The 21,960-nt window shown below is 42.3% G+C and overlaps 1 protein-coding gene across 4 annotated transcripts in view; it reads left to right on the forward strand.

The window, feature by feature from the left end:
* The window catches only part of thrb (thyroid hormone receptor beta), a 99,876-nt gene that overhangs the window by 58,058 nt on the left and 19,858 nt on the right, over positions 1-21,960 (forward strand). Inside the window, exons 1-3 of one of the 4 annotated variants that reach the window (XM_022757264.1) lie at positions 233-245; positions 608-672; positions 20,509-20,581. In XM_022757264.1, the coding sequence (XP_022612985.1) occupies positions 20,575-20,581 (7 nt within the window). In that variant the 5' untranslated portion in view covers positions 233-245; positions 608-672; positions 20,509-20,574. Of the gene's footprint in view, positions 1-232; positions 246-607; positions 673-13,089; positions 13,161-18,919; positions 19,001-20,508; positions 20,582-21,960 lie in introns of those variants that run through there. The other 3 variants (XM_022757263.1, XM_022757265.1, XM_022757266.1) reach the window with 3 other exon arrangements.

Genomic DNA, 21,960 nt, shown 5'->3' on the forward strand with positions numbered 1-21,960 from the left:
ACAAAGATTGACTCATTTGAGGGCTGCTGGTCCAAAAAGGGAAAGGAAATGTATACTGAGATCTCTCCACCCTTAGTGCAGCGTGGGGGGAAGTATTTATGGTTGTAACCACATGTGGCAACCACCAGAGGTTAAAGCGCATTTGAAAGACGCTGTGGGAGTTGCTTTTGTTGAGGGAAATGCTGCATATAGGTCATAGATGTAGTGCTCTGACTACTTCCTGCCACACACACTCAGCCGAAAAGGTGTTAAAACTGATGTCGTTACTTCAATCTGATGTTTATTTGCTGTACATTTTTTTTCTAATGCCACGATTTCAAAGAGGCGGTAAAAACATGGGCAGGCACCTGGATTGTGGTTGTTTTTTTTTGAAGCCTTATCCCTCAGCAGTGTGAAGCTATTTAAACTTTAAAACCTACACAGTTCTTCAGGTTCATTTTTAATGTCAAGGCAGCATGTTTGCCTTCGTTTCTAGCCGTCCTGAGGACCGACTGGTTTTTGTAGCTGGACTGTGATTTTCATCTTGGTCGCTCATTAGTCTTGACCGGTGTGTGTGTGTGTGTGTGTGTGTGTGTGTGTGTGTGTGTGTGTGTGTGTGTTTTTGTAGGTGTTTCTCTCGGGGAGCTCAGCAGCTCCTCAGCGCTGCCTGGAGTCAGTTCACCACTTCCTCTGGTAAGACCTTCATGTTGCTCAATTCCACACAGCCAGAGTCCTGCAGCCTGCAGAATGCCAATACACAGCACTTCTTTCCACTAGACCTCCCTGCTGTGGCCAAGACACACACACACACACACACACACACACACAGAGGGATATCATCTGTAGCAGTTGAAAGTTGTGATGTAAATGTAATGAAGTTCAGATCTTGGTAACTTTCCAGGCTCCATCAGGATGAATCATGCCAGGCCGGTTATCTCGTCTTTATTCTGCTTCTTGGCTTCTGAGTGCGACATGATTTTTTCAAATTACAATCAGTGTGATATTGATGAGAATATTTCTCCAATAGAAATTACAAATAGCAAATAAATATAATGCAGCAAATACATGTTAACGTCATCCAAAATAATCAGTTTGTTGTTAAGTGCAATAAACCCGTGTAAAACAAAAATCTTTAGAAACTAAATTTGTTTTTAAGTTTGTAAAAATATCTCAATACAGGATTTCCCCAAGAAAGTTGATTCCTGATGAATCCCAGCGCAGCGCGGTCACGATACAGACTTCACATTTAAACCTACAACAACTGATTTATTTTTTTGTTTTCCCTGATGGAGGCAGTGGAGACGATTCGTGAACATGAAACTGATTTCATTCTCTTCAGAACTGATGTGGTGTTAGTTTTAGCAGTTAGCCAACAGTTACAGAGGAACATTATCATTCATTTGGACTCATGCTTTCGGCCTCCTGAGTGAATGTAAGTCCAGTATTCACTCTCTTGAGAATGTGTCTTTAGTTGTGAAATGCTTTGTCTGTGCAGCCGGTTATTATGACTCATAGTTAGGTTTTGTTGCTAGGCGACACCTAGTGGTTGTAGTAATGATGACAGGAGTAAAGGGGAAACGTGTCGGTGACGTAGATTAAAGACAGACAGAGTCCACGTCAGGAGAAGGAGGTGGTGGACGGACGGGTCGACTAAACACGGGTTTATGTTTATGTTTCTTTTATTCTCGACCGTTCAACAAAACCAAACTTTGTTGTAACCGTGACAACAAAGATCATCTAACCTTGAGGAAGTCTTTATCTTAACACGGATCACCATCTTTTACTGAACCTAACCAGGTAGTAGTGCTTTTTTGTGCCTAAACCTGAGCAAACCACGACCATTTATCGTTGTAACCGTGGCGACGAAGGTTCAGTACACTGCTGTCGGTACAGTCCGTGTGTTTGTTATTGTAATCACGCCACACGGGCAGGAGGCAGTGGTATGGGTCGTATCGGAGGGACCCAGAGCGATGCTGCGAGATTGATCCACAAATGTCTGTTTGAATGATGGAAATATTTTGAAGATATTCACAAATGCTTTTCACTTATTTGTAAATTAACTGAATGTATTCACAGATATGTTTTTCATGTGTATTCGCAAGATATTTTTGTGAGTTTACAAATTTATTTTTTGTATTTGTAGAAAGTGTTTTTATATTTACAGATCACACGTTTGCACTCGGGTTGTTGATCTGTTCACACAAATAATACTGAGACAAATCCACCTCCATATGAAACTCACTGTAAATCTCCCTAAAGCCGAGGGGAGCTGCATCACTGCGTGTGATGCCTCTCATATTACACACTAATGTTCCCATGACAAAATATCAGCTGTAGCCACTTTAATGTTAAAGTTCAGTCATTGTGTCAGAGCATTAATTATGAATTATTCAGCTGACGTAATTGCCCTGGCCTCAGCAACAATCAATGTAAAGCATTTAGAATCATAATGATCTAATTAAATCAGAATTACACTCAGGTCTAAAGTTAATAATAATAATAATAACGAATGAGGTTCTGTATTACAGACATTTCTCTTGTAGCTCCGACACTTGTACAAGCCTCGTTCAAACTTGTGCATTTTTATCTATTTTTATCTAAGAGGTCTAAGTTTAGCTGCTATTAATGTCTTCCTATCACATAACCAGTCTGGCAGTGACATGTGACATGATGGGGGGGGGGGGGGGGGTTTCTTTTTTTAATGCCCTCACTACTATCAGGAAGTTGCACAACAGGACACTGTACATTTCAGCTGTGTGACAGGTTTTCCTCCCTGCACACAGTCAAATGATCGTAGGTGGAAACCAGCGTATTCAGACTTCTAGTTGCTGCTCAGTGTCGGTTTTACTTGGATTTTATGTTTTGAACACGAGGATGTTTTCTACATGTGATTGTATTTTCCTTCTCCTTTTTTTCTTTTTTCTTTACCACCTCGCCACTGTCTCGGCGGTACTTCTATGCCGCAGTCTGGGAAGAGGAGGAGCACTTCCAATACACTGAGCCTCGCCTCCATTACAGCAAATAAATAATTAATTAATTCCATGTATCATTATTACTAAAGGAGGAAGGGGAATAACTGAACATAAGATGGAGAGAGCAGGAGAGAGAGAGAGAAGTCATCGTTAACGAGGCTTCGTACTAACGACTGTGACCAACTCTACATATCAAACAGAGGGACTCAGACATAAAGACCTGCTTCTAATAAAAGTCTGTTATGTTCTGGAGTTGAAGTAAATAAAGACTAAACTATTATGGATCCAGACTAGATAAGAATATAGTCTATCTTAACTTACAAAAAAAGAGAGAGAGATAGATTTTCTATTGTTCTCTCTGGGTGTTTATAAGTAAATGCAGCTGAAATCACAGTTCAGTCTTCGTCCTTAATTTAGGTGTTTGGTGATTTTGTCAGACGACGTCACAGTTCAAATCAGGATTTGACGAAAGCCCATATGATGCCAACATCATCAAGACTTTAAATAGCACATTTTAATATTTTTCTAAACCTATATTCACTCACAATAACCAGCAAAGAATTCGCCAGTTTTAATGAATCTCGGCTAAATATTATCAGACTTTAAGAACAATGGATGTTTTGTTCTCCAAACTCCAATCAAAGGGCCATCTATCTAACAGTTTGACAGTCACATGGGTGTATCAGAGCAGGATGTCGGCTATAAAAAAGCCCAAAATTCAAACTACTACCCCTATAGGCACATTTAGCTTCTGATTAAAGGCAGTGTACGTCTTGCTGTACTCAGCACTCACTGACGCCATTTCGAGTAACTTCAAAACCTCACTGTGACTGATTTAATGTCAGCTAATTATAAAGAAAAACTTATGACTGAACTTGTTTTGAAGTAGCTACTACATTTGTCCCGCTTGCGTAACCCTAAAAAAATCCACTGTGTCAAAACCAGCATTGTGTACAGTACACTGCAGGGAGGGAAATATACAGGATGTGACGGCTTATTAAAGAAAGAAGAACGACAGAACGGCCGCGTCGCTCAGACGAGACGTCTGGCTGAAAACAAAAGCTTCCATCCGCACGCACACAAAATGGGAAAATGTGTCGCAGCTAAAAATGTAATGATGATAACTTAAGACGCCAAAAAAAATCATTCATGGGTATGCAGGCGACTGTTAGTGCCACCTGTCAGCCGTTCGTCACGCACCGTGCCTGTGTTCTCATTGCTGGTCGTTACGTGCAGCGCATGGATTATTGGTCATAATACCCCCCCGATGTATTGTTTGCTCAGCTCAGCCCCCTCAGTCTCCAGTGAGGGATCATGCTCATGGCTGTGCAGCGTAACAGGAAGACTGTAGCATTTCTAAAACGCACTGGATAGCCACTGTGTGTCATGGAGTCTTTTTGACATTGGCCTGTGTGTGTGTGTGTGTGTGTGTGTGTGTGTGTGTGTGTGTGTGTGTGTGTGTGTGTGTGTTTTCCCCGGCAGCTCCAGAACTTGATGTAATATGATAAGTGCACTGGAGACTCCCCAAACAAAGTCATTCGGTTGATTCTTCTATCAGCTTGAATTCTTTAATGAAAACACCATCTGCTGTCCTTATTGTGATACCAGTTGCCATGATGATGAGCCTGTATCGCATTGCATAGTGTGATGTAGCTTCGTAAATTAAGTATTAGAGAGCTCCAGGCATAATGGTCAGCAGATCAAGATCGACTCTTATCTGAATACCACCCCTCCCCCACCCCCCAAATAAGATGCATATTGGTCAGGGCTATGGTTATTGTTTACCGCTGCTTGTCAGCGCTGATCGGTGATGCAGGCAGATGTTGTGCACAATGGGATTACCACTGAAGACAGTTAGGAGGGCTGACATTTAAACGTAGGTAAGGTCCTGTTGCCCTTTGTCGAGTTTTCAAAACAACCGCAGCCATAATTCTTATCACAGGTGAATGTGACATTTACCGCCTCTGTTTTACATATTTGTTCTACTGATTGTTCACAGTGGGCGTCGTGTTGTGAGAGTTTCAAGTCAGGTTCTGGATTATAGTTGGTATAAATGTTTTTATACTGATTTGTGCAGCATTTGCTAAATTCTGACAAGATGTTTAAAGGGTTAACAAGAAAAATATTAACCAAATGTTGTCAAGTAGAAGCAATAATCACTGTAATAATGCCCATACAATAACTGAGCACTTTATTAGGAACGCTAGGTAGTTCCTCCCTTTGCTCTAAAAACAGCCGTGGTTCTTCGCGGCATGGATTCAATAAGAAAGTTGGAAACTTTCCTTTGAGATTCTGCTCCATGTTGCTCCATCCACATCCCAAAGGTGGGACGACTTCCAGCTTAATAATGTCACAAAGCGAAATGGGCAAAGGGATGAACACGGCCAGCAACAATCCTCACATAAGATGTGGCATTCAGACCATGACTGATTCGTGTTATGTTTGATTTTTGCCGCCAAATTTTAACTTTCAAAAGTAATTATGTGTTTAAAACACGACGGAGACACTGGAGCCAATGGTAATTATACAGCAGGGAAGTGGAAAGTCTTTCTCACAGCTAAAACAAAACAAACCTTGGAATTTAAAATGTCATTAAACTAAACACCAATAAACACATAGGATTAAAAACTATCAAGAGTTGTTTGGATTGTTATTACAAGACGTATGTTTGTAGCTAAGCTAACAAGGAAGGTAACGTCAACTGGCATAGCATTTCTAATTATGCGTCCAACCAAATAAATCCAATTGCTTTGTGACAAATCCTGGTGGACCAGCGGATTGTCAAAACATCAATACATTTTTAAAAAGTTTTTACGGTCTACATTAATCTCTTTACTGGCCCTCTTTGTGTGCCTGTCATTCGGGGTGCGGGCCGGTCCCAAGTCCAGAGCTGAATTTCTTCCCCAACCCGACCATGCAGTCTCCGGCGTTGGAAAGCCTACCTGATGTTAACGCAGCTCTTTGCACTTTGCCTGATCATAGCACTTCTTCAATTTTTGTTCTTCTCCTCTCCGACTTCTCCTCAGCCATTTCACCTTCTTGAAAATGTGATTATGTTGTGGAGTTCACACCATCATCACAGGGTAATCCCCAAAGTGGCACTACCACCTTTTCTTTTCTTCTTTCCTTTGTCTTGCACACCAGCGCAAACGCCCCCTGTTGCTGATTGGATGTAACCGTGTTGTGTAACTCAGTCCAAGGCCACTTTTGTTTGTTTCCAGTGCCAGGGCTGTAGTGACTCAGAATTGGACAATTTGACAAAACGTGCGTTGGATTAGAATCGCTTACATTCACAAATCATCCACCATGGCTTCTAGTTGATGTGTCACTCTCATGGGAAACTGAATCATTTTGTGTTTTCCCCCCCTTTAACTAAATTTACAAGAAATGTCTTCAGCAAGAAACTGTTTGCAGATGTGGCAGTGGGAACATGGTGAGAGTGAAACCTTCCATCCAGTCATTCACATGCCTGCTCTCTCTCAGTCTGACACTTGCTGATCTACAGGATGCTCTCTGGTGATGGCTCACCAGAAGAGTGCAGTCAGAGAAAAGCAATCCTGGTTTGAAAGTGGACGATGCTGATTCAGAGCGTATGTGTTTTTTATTAACTTTACGTCAGACCCAAAGAATGTTGACTTCTTTTATGCCTCAAGCTTCTGCCCTATATTTTGATGATTTGTATTGTTGGGATTGTGCTTTCAGAGATCAGTGCTGGCAAAAAAGGTTTTACAGGTTAGTGTGTAAAACTGACTGATAACGGGCATTTGTAAAAAGAAAACGCTCGCCTCACAGTCGGTGTGGTCATACACTGTCGTAGCAAATGGTATCTGCAGTACGCACGTCAAGTGAAATGCCAGGACACCAGGAGGATTTAAGACGTTCTTGTCTTTCACTTCTGATCAACTGGGCTAAAAGATAATAAAATGTTTGCACTTAATTGGTTATAGCTAGTCTAATTTTCCTTTTGGTGTCATGAACCGGTTAGCAATAATCAGGTAATCTGCATGAACGCCATCAGAGGCCTGTTTCCTGTTTCCTGCCTGACCTCAGGCCTGTGAGTGAACACTTGTAACCCACAAGTGTTCACAATTTTGTTTATTTTGTTTTATTTTTATTGTGTGTTGTTGCATCTTCAATATTAACCTCAGAGTAACTTGTAGTGACGTGATGAAGAAGTGTCCATGTTGATTTGTTGGATCAATGGCAAAGAAGGGTTGGGCGATACGACCTAAACTTTATATCACAGTTGTTGTTGTTGTTGTTGTTGTTATTGTTTATGCTAATTGTATTATATCATGATATTAGAACATATCAAAAAACAGATGCCCGCCCCATATGTGATGTGATGTGATTCGTTGTCACAGTTGGTAGTAACGGCCATGCTGGTGTTGTGAGCTGTGAGTGAACTGTGAAAACGCGACTGTCAAACTGTCAAGGAAAATACAACTTGTAGTTGGATAATACACTGTCTGCTTCAGCGCAAACATAATCAGTGTTTCAGTTACAAATAAAATAAAGTATAAAGGCTTTGCTTATTTTACAACAACAAACTCCTGGACTAAACTGTTTTGACAGGTTTCTGGCTGGAGGTGAAAACTCTAGTGTTGGTGCCCGTATGAAACAAAATGAGTCTGAAGGAGGAAGAGATCAAACACACTGCATCCCCTCATGTGTTTTAGTCGGACCTTAGCCAATCAGGGCAAAGAGCTCGTCGTCACAGAGCTGGTTCCGAGTCGGTGCAGCTACTGTAGCGCCCTTATAAGAACTGCAGCCGCACTTTTACTGTCACGTGATGTGGCGACGCCCTGCAGCGCCATCGAAAGTGGCGCTAACTTTCTAATCAACATGCAGCGTTATGGGGGCGTCGCGTAGCACAGTGGGTTACGCAGGCGCCCCATATATAGAGGCTACAGTCCTCGCTGCAGTCGGCCAAGGTTCGACTCCCGCTTCGGACGGCCCTTTCCTGCGTGTCATTCCCCCTCTCTCTGCCTCCCCATTTCCTGTCTCTCTACTGTCCTGTCCATTAAAGGCACAAAAAGCCCCAAAAAAACCCAAAAAAACAAAACATGCAGCGTTATGAGTCCAGCATGCATCAGAGCCAAAACGTGTGTTTATCACAGTAATGACGGTATTATAAAAATCAGTGCCCCCCCCCCCCCCCCCCCCCTCCCCCCCCCCCCCCCCCCCCCCCCCCACCCCCCCCCCCCCCCCCTGCCCCCCACCCCCCCCCCCCCCCCACCAGCAAAGCGAACACTTTTACAGTATCTCAGTGAAAGACAATCACCGATCAAACACTCTGCACTTCCTTTCATGTTGTTATCATCTCTCCACCCACACATGTGGCCGCCAAATTGAAAGTACTTCTTGGAAACTTGGAGAATCTCTAAATAGATATGTTGATCGAAAACACTTTATCACAGAATAACATGCGACAGTGTGTCTGCGCGTCATTTCTCATTAAAGTGTCTAATCATTAGTAATATTTCCTTAGAACTTCTGTCAAGATTTCTTTTGAAAATCGTGGCTGACATGTTTTTCTTCTTTAATGAATTCCTTGCTGTCTGTCATCAGTGCACATGAAGCCTTATCAAGGCAATTAAAGAGGCACTCTAGTAATTTACTCATGCACCTCCAAAGGTTGTTTTGGAAAATCAGAAGATCTCAGTCACTGCTGCTTCAGTTTTGACGTGTCATCGCCACTTTAAAGTTGTTAATGCTAATCTGTTAACAGTCACTTATGACATCCCAGTGACAGAACATTGAGCAACATTAGCATTTATTTGGGCTCTGGGCACCAGTTAGTCGCTGTGTCCGTCTGCCATTTTGTCCTGGACAGGGAGCCGGAGACGCAGCCGATGTGAGCTGAGTCGAGGGGCACAAAAACAATTAGCTGAAATACGCTAAAGTGCTAAGTGGCACTGCAGCGCAGGTGATAATTAGGGCTGAACATCCAAATCGCAGGAGCTGCAGGTAAAATGAGTCACAGCTGACCATAAATGAAGCGTGGCGGTGCTACAGAGACGCCTCGGCACATCATATTCATGTTTGCTTGGTAATAAACCCCGGTAAAAAAAAAAAAAAAAAAAACACATTATCATAATTTTTGTTTTTTATTTTCCAGTGAGAGTGAGATGCCAAAACGACCATTCCCACTATAATTGTGACTCATATCACAATCACAGTATCTGTCAAAATAATCGCAGTGTGATTACTTGTTTGTTTTTTTTTGCACATTGTTCAGCCCCAGTAATAACTCTCTCGCCGTGAGAGACACACACTCATTTAAATGTGAAATTTACAAAAAAAAAAGTACAGCTTTGAAAAATAGACCCCCTGATGATGTCATCAGATAAAACCCTGGAGACTATGTCAGGGGTTTTTTTTTTCACTTGGTGCGTAAAGCCTTATTGTGACTCGTGGGAACGAAGCTACGGTAACATGAATCCCATGTTACACACTAGTAGTGGTAGTAGGTGGCAGTTCGTTTGTCGAGGTGTTTATCTACAGTCAGTTCATTACCTGCAGCAGATTCAGATCAGCTGCCAGTTTAGAGAAGCAGCAGCAGCTGAGTGACGAGCTGCTGTGGACGAGGTCAGCAAAAAGAGAAAGACAGAAAGTGTTTTAGCCACTTAGAAAATATTCAAAATAAAACATACACTTAAAATAATATCAGCTTTTATTCTGGGGACATCTTAAAGTGCCTGAAACACTTTTTGGCAGATCCCACCAAACAGCAGCTCGTCACTCAGCTTCTGTACCGGCGCTCCTGCTGCTTCTCTAAACTGGCAGCTGATCTGAATCTACTGCAGGTAATGAACTGACTGTGGATCAGTACCTCACACAACCCCACGTCAAATAACCTGAAAGAAAGAGGGAGAGCAGGAGGAGAGAGAACACACTGCATACTGCAAGTTCACTCATAGAGATATATAGTAATAGTAATAATAATAATAATAATGATGACGATGATCTATTATTATCTATTATATCAACACACTCTGTATGTCATTAATCAAAGCGAGTTTACATTACGTTATTGGACTGTCATGTTTGTTTGTGTGCTGCAGTAATGCACAGTACATGGTGTTCTTGCACCTCTTATCGTACAGGATGTGGTAGCCTGTTGTGGTGGAGAAATTATGTTTCCCAGTGTAGAGGAGGAAGTGCTCAGCCTCAGCCTTCAGAGTGCCGCTCCCGTCTGCAACCAGAGGCAGAGAGCATGAGACGGTTCAAACCCGCCGGGGAATCTGACCTCTCCGGCCTCTGGAGTGTTTGCATTTGGAGCGAGCCGTCAGAGGAACAGGGAAGGGTGAACGTGGTTGAGGGGTTTGATCTGTTTGACTGAAGATCAACTCCGGTCGTGGCTCGAATCTGACGCCTGTAAAATCGGCGGTCTGAGGCTCGGTGACTTTGGCGACACCTGGAGTCTCCTAAGTGGAAGTGTTTTACATCCCCAGTGTCAGGGACAGTTCATGTCCAATCACCAACGTCCTCAGACAATGCCATGTGAATGACTCACTTACTCTTTTGGCTTTTTCTCAAACGTTCGGCATTGCTGAACATTCACTCCGCCACCATCTGTGCTCTGAATTAACTGTGAAAAATAAACATCTTAAAGTAATTTAGTCTATTTCTACTTAATGAAATAGTTGTTTCTCAAGACAGTTGGACAAATCTGAGTGTCAATGATGCTTATTTTCATCTGTTTCCACTACGCTGTGATTTGTATTTTCAAACCTTTGAATCAAGTTGGATCTCTCGCTGACGGTTCAGTGCTCTGCTTCATTTACACTGCATCAGAAACAAGTCAAGTTAAGTTTCGCTGTTGAATAAAAGACCAGTGATGTTCTGCTGTGACGTGAGGCTGGCCACAGTCAAGTTGGGAATTTTTGGTAAAGGAATTCCTTTAAACAGACTTTAAACAGTCATGATGAGCACAACAAGCTTCATCTGCCACTCACCGTCTGTCAGCGTGTGCTTCCATCCAGAGCTGTGGTGCTGCATCTATATAGACTATATAGAGCACCCTATAGACCACAACATACTGCAGATGAAACACGCCACAGTAGTCATTACTACTATCCTTATTCAGATCTGTGTGTTTCTTAAAGCTTCATGTACACACAAGCTGCAAAACCACATTTTATCTCATGTACCAGAGATGATTAAAAAATAATTGTAAAAGACTGATTGTCTTGAATTGTAAAAGACCTACCTCCTATTGTACATTGATTACGTCAGTTAATCCGTGTGCAAACAGCTGCGTGTATGAATTTCACGCTGTAGAAATCGGGTGTGTGCTGCTGAAGTAACTCACTCTGCTGATAATGGTTTCAAGAGAACCGCTGTGATTGGAGCTGAGTCGGTTCTATATAAAGAGAGGCAGCAGTGTGCCTGGTTGTGGTGGTGAGGCATGAAGGCTACAGCATGTTAGCTCATGCACATACATGCAGACACACACACACACACACACACACACATACCATTCCACAGACACCATGACACTCAGTTTTCACAGTCACAGAGTAAACACCAGCCTGCAGATTAAATTGCTCAGCACTTTCTCATCAGAGAAAAATGTAGATTCCTTCAGGACTCAGTTTGGACTGCTAGCTGCTGCAGGAAAGCTAAGGGTAGAAATCAATACATGCACATTAAGTGCAAGCAGAGAAAATGGGAGACGCGCCGTGCCTGCATTCTCAAATACAGGGAGAAATATAAGGATGTGCTGTATATAAGTGGGTTTCCTGCACAGGGCTCGGCCTGAGAGACGGGGCGTCGAGCCGCTGCTGCTGCTTCATGACGAAAGGAACCAGCTGAGGTGGTTCGGGAATCTGATAAGGACGCCTACCTGTGGAGGTTTTCCGGGCATGTCCAACTGGGAGAAGACCGCGGGGTGGACCCAGAACTCGCCGGAGAGGTTACATATCCCATCTGGCCTGGAAACACCTCGTGATCCCCCAGGAGGAGCTGGAAGGCGTTGCTGGAGAGAGGGAACTTCCTGCTTAGCCCACTGCCGCCGCGACCCAACCCCGGATAAGTGGAGGAAAACGGATGGATGGATGGATGCATGTATTTAAGTTTGAAAGTTTGATTCTGTAACGGCTCTCAAAGCATTAACAACCTCCTTCGCTGCGTTTACGTCTGGCCCCCAAACTACTCTGGAGTTTTTCGAGCACCTGAAGATGGAGACTTTTGGAAAACGCTGCTCGCCATGCTTTAGTTTGAAAACTGTGGGGTTGCGTTGTAGTCTGGACGGAGAGATTTGGAGACCTGAACAAAGAAACGTCACAAGTTTCCTTCGTGTAGCTCTCAGAGAGACCATGTGTGTCGTCAGTGTTAATTAGCATGAACCTTCATCAGCTGTGTAGAGGTTGGCACCATCTGCGTTGGATCTGAAAGGACAATCCTAGCACAGACAGCAGAGTCAGGATTCAAACGACTTAGTACACTAGTGTACACCGTCCAGCCAGAGCTGCAAAAAGTTCAACCTAGTTTTTCTCTGTTTTTAAGAATAAATAAATCAGATGGAGCGAGCAGGAAAGTAGAAAAAGGCCAAAGCTGGATGAGAAGGGAAAGGGTGGACTGGGGCGACCCTGCTCCTTGCCCCCGCTGCTAATTTACGCCTGCGGAAGAAGTCCATTATTGTCACTTTTGTTTATTTGGGACACTAATGTGAAGAAATGGCAATTAGAGAGCCACAAAAGCACTCAGCCACATGATCCCCTTCCCCTCCCCTTCCAGAGGAAATTGCCATCTTTGGACCTCCTATGTGATGGAATCAGGTTGTCCTAATTCAAATCATATTTTAGCCCAGATATTATATTTCTCCAAAGGCAAAACAACAACTTTATATTAAGAAAACACTGATAAAGTCTGTGTGAGACAGTGTGTCCGGTCTCCAGGGATCAGGAAGTAAAAGTTGTGAGTGGCTTCCCAGGGCTTGTTAGAAAATATCAGATTCTATTGTAAAAATGTAAAAGGAGACGTCAACTATCACTCCCGTGCAGCTGTCTGGTGATAAAACATCCGCTTCACTTTGTTCCCAGTAGAAAGAAGAAATCAAGCATTGTGATTCCCACCTCTTCCTCTCCACAGCAGCTGCGGCTCAAGAGTACACAGACCTGGATCCTGTGAGCTTCCTCGTTGTTGGTCGACTCCAAACCTCAGATTTAAACTCGATGCCAGCGTTCCACACCAAAGTCAGAAGTAAGGATGTGAAGGCTGGCGGCGGTGGCCACCGACACCAACATGGTCTCTCTAAAAGAAAAATGGTTTAAATTCCTCTCTCTATTCAGTAACACATGTATACTAGCCACTGCAAACTGTGCGCTCACTGCAGCCCTCGCTCTTTATCAGTGAACGACAGTATCCGAGAGCAGAAAACCATCTTTGCATCCTCTGTAGGAACACCCACCTAAAACAGAGTAATCTAATTCAGCAGTAAATCCTCCGTCATGGAGGTTGTAACGTTCGGGTTTTATTGAAACCGTGTTGAAGAGGCGTCGAGGCGACTGCGTGTGATCGTTTTTGGAGGATGTAGTCTGTGCTGCTGTTGGACTGCGCTGCACTGTATTGACAGGTGTTCCTATTATTTTTCCACCACAGTCAAATCAATGAGGGTTAGGGTAGTTTGCCTTTATTCTGATAGCACAGTGAGAGAGAGACAGGAAAGCCAGGAGAGAGAGAGAGGGAGAGAGAGGGAGGGGATAAGCAAAGGGCCAAGGGTTGGTCTCAAACCCAAGCTGCTGCAGTTAGGAACGCCTCTTCTTCCATTAACCATAACTAATTGTTTTAGTTGCCTAAATATAACGTTATTCATACTGCAATTCCCATTGTAGAAAATGTTTAATTATTAAATTGTTGGCATTGGACATAATATGTTTTTTACAGAATCGTCCAATATCTGTGTTGTTGTCTGGCAATAAGGTTGAAAACAAAACAGCATTTCTCACAAATAACTTTGAAATAATTTAAATTAATGGCGATAACATAAACCTTAAAGCTCCCCCGGTGCAAAGGTCCAGTGATTATAGATCAGGTCTAGCTTCTATATTAATACTGTGAAAGTATCAAAGCCTCAGTCCACAGAGAAATGCACACAGCCTGTATTCAGAAACTGAGCCTTAAAACCAGCCGTCAGGACTTCTGCAACTTTGTGATGTCACAACAAAGCAGTCACCAAGCCCCGCCCACCTGGACCCACCATCCAAACCTTGCAGGATTTGGTTTCTCTGAGTGTTTTTACCTGAAATCTGCTATATTTTTATTGGATCACTCAGAAAACAGTCAGCCAATCAGAAGAGAGGCTCAGAGCCTCCTCTCTTCTGATTGGCTCACAGACCTGTTGTTACTAGAGCTGCAGAGAGAAGCCTGAGAGAGGAGATGTAAAACTACACTGAGATGGTTTTTGGTTTTAAAAACCACAAATATATCTTCTAATGGGTCAATACTTCAAATAAAAACACAGAAGAAGAAAATATGGAGCTTTAAATTCTCTACGAGTTTCCTGTGTTTGTTAAAGAACATTGAGGCTTTTAAAAAAGAAAGTGTGAAAGTGGTAAAAAGCACAAAGGGCCCTCCCATGTGCACTTCAATTAAAAAACAGAGAGATAGTATTTATACGTATTCATGAGAGAAAATTCAGTAAGTTTTGTTAGTGTTTAACAAATGTGGGTATTTTACCAGCTTGATATCAGATCCAGATTACAGTTTTAAGAGCACAATAATTACGGTTACACACTTTGCCTCAACATCTGGTGTAACTCTGAGCCAACTGTTTTCCTTCAGTCTGTTTCAATAGAATAGACTCCACTGCTGTCTATGTTATAGAATCAAATCAGAGGTTATTTATAAAAATGTTCCCATGAGGAGTTTCACTTTGCCGAGTGTCTGTTGTACCTTGTTTTCTTGGCCCCCTGCTGTGACCTGCAGTCATTTATCTTCTCGGTCTTTATATTTACATAACAGCCCATACATTGTCAGTTTTCCTGTTGTTTTTTTTTTTTTGTTGTTTTTTTTTTTGTTTCCCTCCATCTCTTCATATTCGTTCCAGCCAGAAGATCATTGGGCATGTATTTGACTGTGTCCTCATTAGAGCTGCAGAAACCTGTTGTATGGATGAACCAGCTTTCGGGCTTCGCCAGCTGTTGTCTGGATATTAAATGCTCTCTAGGGTAACAAGCAGTAAACCGAAGCACAGTTTCCCATAATGCTTTTCCAGCCAGCTGTTGTTCCATTGCAGAGGAATTGTGAAGGGCTTTAATACTTTTAGCATTTTCTTCTTTCTGAGTTTGCTGACAGTGAGTTTTTGAAACAATCTGTCTCAGTTGTTTTAAAGCTCCATATTTTCTTCTTCTTCTTCTGTGTTTTTATTTGAAGTTTTGATCCATTAGAAGATATATTTATGGTTTTAAGAACCAAAAACCATCTCAGTGTAGTTTTACACATTAGTTTTACTCAGGCTTCTCTCTGGTGCTCTAGGAACAACAGATCTGTGAGCCAATCAGAAGAGAGGAGGCTCTGAGCCTCTCTTCTGATTGGCTGACTGTTTTCTGAGTGATCCAATAAAGATATAGCAGATTTCAGGTAAAAACACTCAGAGAAGCCAAATCCTGCAAAATTTGGATGGTGGGTCCAGGTGGGCGGGGCTTGGTGACTGCTTCGTTGTGACATCACAAAGTTCCAGGAAGTCCTGACGGCTGGTTTTAAGGCTCAGTTTCTGAATACAGGCTGTGTGCATTTCTCTGTGGACTGAGGCTTTGATACTTTCACAGTATTAATATAGAAGCTAGAGCTGATCTATAATCACACTACACATGGACACAGACCTTTACACTGGAGGAGCTTTAATAGTTGATAAGTCTGGGGTTTTAATTAGAGGTTCTTCTCAGCAACACATTTACATTTCTTTCATGGTTCCAGCAGGTCAAAGCTGAGTCAGCTGGGGACGTGTTGTGCTCTATAAAATCTTGTTCACCTGAAAATGACTCCCCCCCCCCCCCCCCCCCCCGAAGCATACAGATTTATTCAATGTCCTCTCAAGTGATCGGTCTGTATCTTTTGAACTGACGCACACAGGCACAGAGTGTATGTAATTGTTCCCCTGTGTAGCTATCATATACATTTCTTGTGTGAATAGATGTGCTTGAATGATTGTGTCTGCAGATCTTTTTGTTAGTTTTTGTTTCTCGAGGGATTTTAAAGAACAGACATAAAAGATTTTTAAAATGTTTGCTGTGAGAAGTCGTCGCAGTCCAACAGAATTATCACAGTTTTCATATCTACTTTCTTTTTCTTTTAACTTGTGAAATGCTTCCAAACATAAAGTGTGCAGCATTCAAGGAAAAGTCTTGAAGCTGAACTAAAGACATTTTCAGCTTATTAAATTATCCAATAAAAGTTGAATCGAGGGAAACTGGCTTCGGTTGTAGATACTTAAAGACTGGAGGCGTCTTCGCTTCTGACCGACTTGTGAGGAGACCTGGGTATTTGGCCTCTGGGGGGGTCGTTATCAAGGCTGTTGATGTCACTCGGTTCATTTGTGCTCCTGGCTGTTGTAAGGGAAGTTGCAAATGACTAAGTGACTGTCGTTTTTTTTTTGGAGTCATATGAGGCCGAGCGTGAAGTGCTGTTAAATCTCCTGGAGGGATGAAAGGACAGCATTGTAAGTGGGGGATAAGTGGTGTCGCAGACCTCCTCCTCTGTTGGAGATGGCCTCTTTTACTCCTCTTTCAAATCTTCCGTCCTCCCTATATGAAACATATTATCATTGAGGGAGTGTCCCTTATCCTTCAGGTGTAGGTAAACTGCTGAGCCTTGACCTGAGGACTTGGCCCTCTGGTGTTGAGACGTGTGTTTGTTTAGTGGTTGATTGGTGGACGCTGTTTTTAGTCTTAGTGTGTTGCTGCTTGTTGGTACATCTCTCTCTGCATATAAACCCTGTGTCAGTCCAGTTAAAGCCTTCTCACAGAGGTCTTCCTTCTGTCCCGAGAGACAAATCCTTTGCCTTGGGCAAGATGAAATCCACACGCTATACTGCTCTGCCGTGCTCTTATTTCTCACTGAAATATATTGTATGGTAAGTATGTGGAAAATTTGAATTTAAACACTGGTTTCACCCTTGGGCAACTGTTTTATCATTCTGAGCAGACAGTATACATCTGTGGCATGAAAATACCTTTTTAAAATACCATCTGCAGTTAGATAACAAGCACAAAATAACATTTACGGTTTGCAAAGGAACGTGACCAAGTGACGAAGTAACATATACCCTTTTTACACCATAAATAGCGGGTGTAAGTGGGTTTTTCCTTTTACACTGCCGGTGGAGTCTGTCGGAGAGGACACACAACTGCTAGTGTGCTGCTGCATCCCTGGGTTTGTGCTCCTGTCGGTGTCGGAGCGTCCGAGTGAGACTCTTCGATCGGCGATTGTGTGCTTTTAAAACTTATTTCGGGGCTGCACCTTCACTCTTTCCTCCCAGAGCACAGTCATTTGACCCGGGTGTGAATGTTAATTGTACCCTTTTCACTTGCAGACAAACACCCCCATGTTAATGGGTTTGTTTTGACCAGTGGAAAACAGGCTATACAGAGTGTGGAGATCACTTATGTGTAGCCTTACTCACCATAAATACTGGGAACATATATAGCTAGCATATACAGTAGCTTTATAAAGATTGAAACTAGGCAAGCATAGTTTTTCCAGAACACAAGTAGTCTGGCTGCTCTGCAGTGAAACGCCTGCTAATGTCCACCAAACAACGGCTATATTTGTTGCTAAACTCCATAGTCACTGTTTCAAGGTCGTTAAATCACTAACTCACAAAACATCAGATTTAAGCATTTTATCTTTTACACATACAGAATAAAATCCAGGAACAGAAAGTGAGACCTTGTGGTTTTTACGAACATTGGATGGAACATGCGTATAGCATTTTAAAATCCCAGCTGTGGTTTCAGGTTTGTTCACCCGTATGACTCCACTGTGCATCAAACCTGGTGACTCCCAGCTCGTAAATGAGACAGTTCTGGGGTCGTTTGAAGGGTAAGGCAGTTTCCCTTGGCTTCATTTGTTATGCTACAGTAAGCTAACAGGTCCTGGACCAGTGTCTGCACAGGCTGAAATTGATCATCATTGTTCCCACATGACACTGGGTTTTAACTAAGTGACAGAGTGTACCTTGAATGTTCAGATTTAAAGGGTAATCAACCGTGACGTGTTTCCAGTTCCTGGTTTTATTTTTTATTTTTTTTACAGTATTTTCATTTTACACCTCACAAAGTCTTAATGATTTTTGACTACGTGAACCCCACAGTGTGTTTATTGTCAATGTCTGCAGCATAGACTTTAAAAAGGTCATGAAATATATTTATATTTTTTACGCCCAAGGTCACAATTGATCCTGAGTGTGATTTAAAGATCACTGCCTCTTCAGCTTTTGTAAATCTTCAAAAAAATGTTCCGTACTGATGTGATGAAGTGCTGCATGTGGAATTAAAGAAGCAGCAGCCACAGATAAGAAAGTCATTTGAACCTGAGGCTTGATTAGCACACAGCGAGAGGATGCACGCCTCTGAACCGATGCCCAGCCCCCACTTCCTCCTGCTTATCACCACAATCAGGAGTGCTCTTGTTGTGGCTGCAGCTACAGGAAAGTAGACGAGCGTATGTTGGAGGCGGACTCGTGAGGACAGCCGGTCGAGGATGTTTAGCTTTCCCGGTTTCTCAGCTTACCATGGCCAGTTATAGTCCAGACAGATGCACAGTGTGACCCTCCGTGGAGACAAAGTGCTGCTGCTGCCGTGTCACACACAGTAACGGAGGAGATGCTGCAGCAGCGGCGGCTCTGTGTGCTCCATCCTGTGATAGAAACTGCTAAATGGACTGTGTATCTGCTGCTGTGGCCTGATTTGATATTAGTTATTCTGCTGACTGCTGCACCGACAGGATTGTTGATTCAGGAAAAGCACGTGAGCAAGGCAGTAAATCAAGTATTGATGATGACAGGGCTGCAGCCGATCAGCAATATCGTGGAATTTGAAAAGGTGATTAATACACATTTTTTAGATTGTAAAGAAAATTGCATAAATCATGAATGGGTCAATTTGTTTTCATGCATTTGATTCTTTAAATTTGATACATGAAAAAGAATAAATAAGTAAACAATTAAAAGAGCTATTTGTAAGTCTCGTTATTGCTACATAGCTAGCATTAGCATTAACAGCTGTTTACTTACCAGTCTAGAGGAAACATTGTGAATTCAGCATCAAACTTAATTCCTTTACTCGCCACAGTTTCTCTCCAGCGGTGGAGAGCAACCCTCTTGTTTTGCATCTATTCCCATCTCTTCTTTTCTTCTACTGATGTTAGCATGCTAACCAGTTAGCCACGGCCCGTCTCATCACTGTAGCATCCAGTCTGCCCTGAAGAGAAATTGTGAACCTGTCCTTTAAGGATGTGAATAACCAGCTGTCTGATGTAAAGTCTACTGTAAACGTCCCCAGAGAACGCTGAACTCGACGTGCACGTAGACGCAACTCGCCGTGTTTGTGTCGATGCTACGGCGGCCACTTGTTCAGTGCTTTGTGACTTTTTAAAGTTTAAAAGCATTAAACAACAAGTGCACACGGATGTTTTATAATTCATCAATGCAAGCGTGTCCCAGCCGGGTGCATCATTTTTTAGTGTCCCCTGGAAACACTTCCGTTGTGTTGTGAGTATTTGCAGCGAGTGTGATGAAGTCGTTTTCTGAAGCTGTTTGTGTTGTCAGTGTAATTGCACGTGTGAACTGCAGTAGATAATGTCTGGCTGAAAGACCTTTAAACTTCACACTGCTTTGCTTCAACATAACCGTCCGGCTAAAGAAGAACACATATGATACTGCATATGAAAGCAGTTTTGCATGTACAGCAGCTGTTACCAGCCGCAGCAGCGTGTGGGTGGTGTTTTGTTTTCACTTTTTGAGTCTGTGTGCGTCGCAGTGTGGTCCCAGAGACACCAACTGTAGCAGGAACTACCACAGAGGTGGTTTTGAGGCTGGTGGTGTTTGTCAGCTGTGCAAAGATGCATTCACAAATCTTCACAGGCGTGTAGTTAAAGATCTAAATAGTTGCTTATGTAATAATGTAGTAGTGAATACTGAGCGCTCGTGGGTCAGTCGCTCTAGTTCCACCTGAGACTTTACTGTTGTGATGTGTGATGTGTGAGGCCGTGTGGATTGTTTTCACATGTGCGACCACTAGATGTCACCCTACACAGAGGCAAACTGTTCATGAGAGCTGCTGAACAGCCTGTGTGAAAGACAGTGCAGTGACAGCTACATCCTCCCATGTCCCCTGAGATGCAGAGACACAGTTTCATCAAGCTGAGGAGGAAGATTACACCCAATGTAGTGGCACCTTTTCCCTCCTTCCACACATGATTTTAGTTGTTTCGTTCAAAGGCAGAGCAGGGATGGATGTCAGGGAGAGAAATGTAACTGCTGTGAGCTGATGGATATCATTCAGAATGAAAACAAACCTCATGATTGATGATTTCTCGCATCTGTTTTCAGCTAGGTAGGTACCCAGATGTCTGAGGAGGCTCTGAGGATGACATCTTGGCCTTGAACCCCACCAGTATGTCAGGTAAGACTCCCTCACAGTCTTATACACCCCTAAGGATTATTGCAAATATCATTCATAGAGTGAAACATGATGCACTCCATGTCCATGCCCCCCCCCTCCGTTATATAACTTGTCACATAATCAGCGGCAGAATGACATTTCTTCACCGTCTCGTTCTTTTCCCGCCAGACTCTACATCATACTGCTGCACTCATAGATTAAGTTATTTTCAACTTTGACCTTTGAACTCTGGACCTTAAGTCGAGAGTCTTGGTCACGAAAGAACTGTCAGTGAACGAGTCCATATTGACAACTGATCAAACTCTATCAGCTGATGATTAAAGTGTTAAAACTGGTGAAAACTATGAGGCATAAAAAATGACAGAAGTATGAATAAATAAATATAGAAATAAATAATTAAATACAAAAATAAATGCAAAAATAATTAAATTCTGGTAATGAAAAATGCAATTTTTGTATTTTTACATTTATTTATTTGTTTAATTATTTGTGCATTTTTAGATTTATTTATGTATTCATGTCTACATTTATTTATTTATGTGTCTGTATGTTAATTAATCAGGCTGTCCCACTTAATTGTGTTGTCGAGCCAAGCAAGTAGAGTAGAATCAAAGACTTGGTGATATTATTAAAGACAAAGTCGTGGTTAATGTCACAGTTATAATTAGTAATAATTGGCACTAATGGGAGACAAAGTGAACTTGGTCCACTTTGAATTAATTCATTTTAATTAAATGCTAAGCTAGCATAACTTAGAGTCTATAGTCACAGCATGGAGGTTAGCACAACAAACACACAATTCAACAAATATGAAGAATATAAAGAGAATAAAAGAAAATAAATGAATGAATTTGAATTGGATATTAGAAAATAAACCTGAACATAAAGTGTTATAATTTCTCTTAATGTCATATTTGTCTACTCTGCACCACTCGCTGTACGATGAGCCGATCATGTGGAAAACACCTTGTCAAACATTAGCATTACCACAGCAGCAGAGCACCATTAGTGTAGATGGTGATCTGTGTGCGCCAGCAGAGGGCGCCGCGCGGTGTCAGATGAGGTGAACACTGACGTCTGACAGCAGGAAAACAAACCTGCAACATTAAATGTGGTGAAAATTAATCTTCATTAATATTTTTCATCCAAAATTTGACAAAATAATAAATCCAGTCTCAGAGTTTTAGTCAAACACATTTTGTTACTGAACAGAAATGAAATGCTTTGATCCTTAGTTATTAAGTGGCTCTTCCAAGTTCAAAATAATGTTTACAACAGTTCGTCCAGAGCACACAGGGGAAGTTTTGTTCACGTATGTTGTTGAGAAGCAGTTTAAGGACGCGTCGACCGTCCTGGCTCATCGTATACGAGACGCCGCC

This window comes from Seriola dumerili, unplaced genomic scaffold (genome assembly GCF_002260705.1).
Source record: "Seriola dumerili isolate Sdu_G_001 unplaced genomic scaffold, Sdu_1.0 BDQW01000273.1, whole genome shotgun sequence".
Classification (NCBI taxonomy): Eukaryota; Metazoa; Chordata; class Actinopteri; order Carangiformes; family Carangidae; genus Seriola; species Seriola dumerili.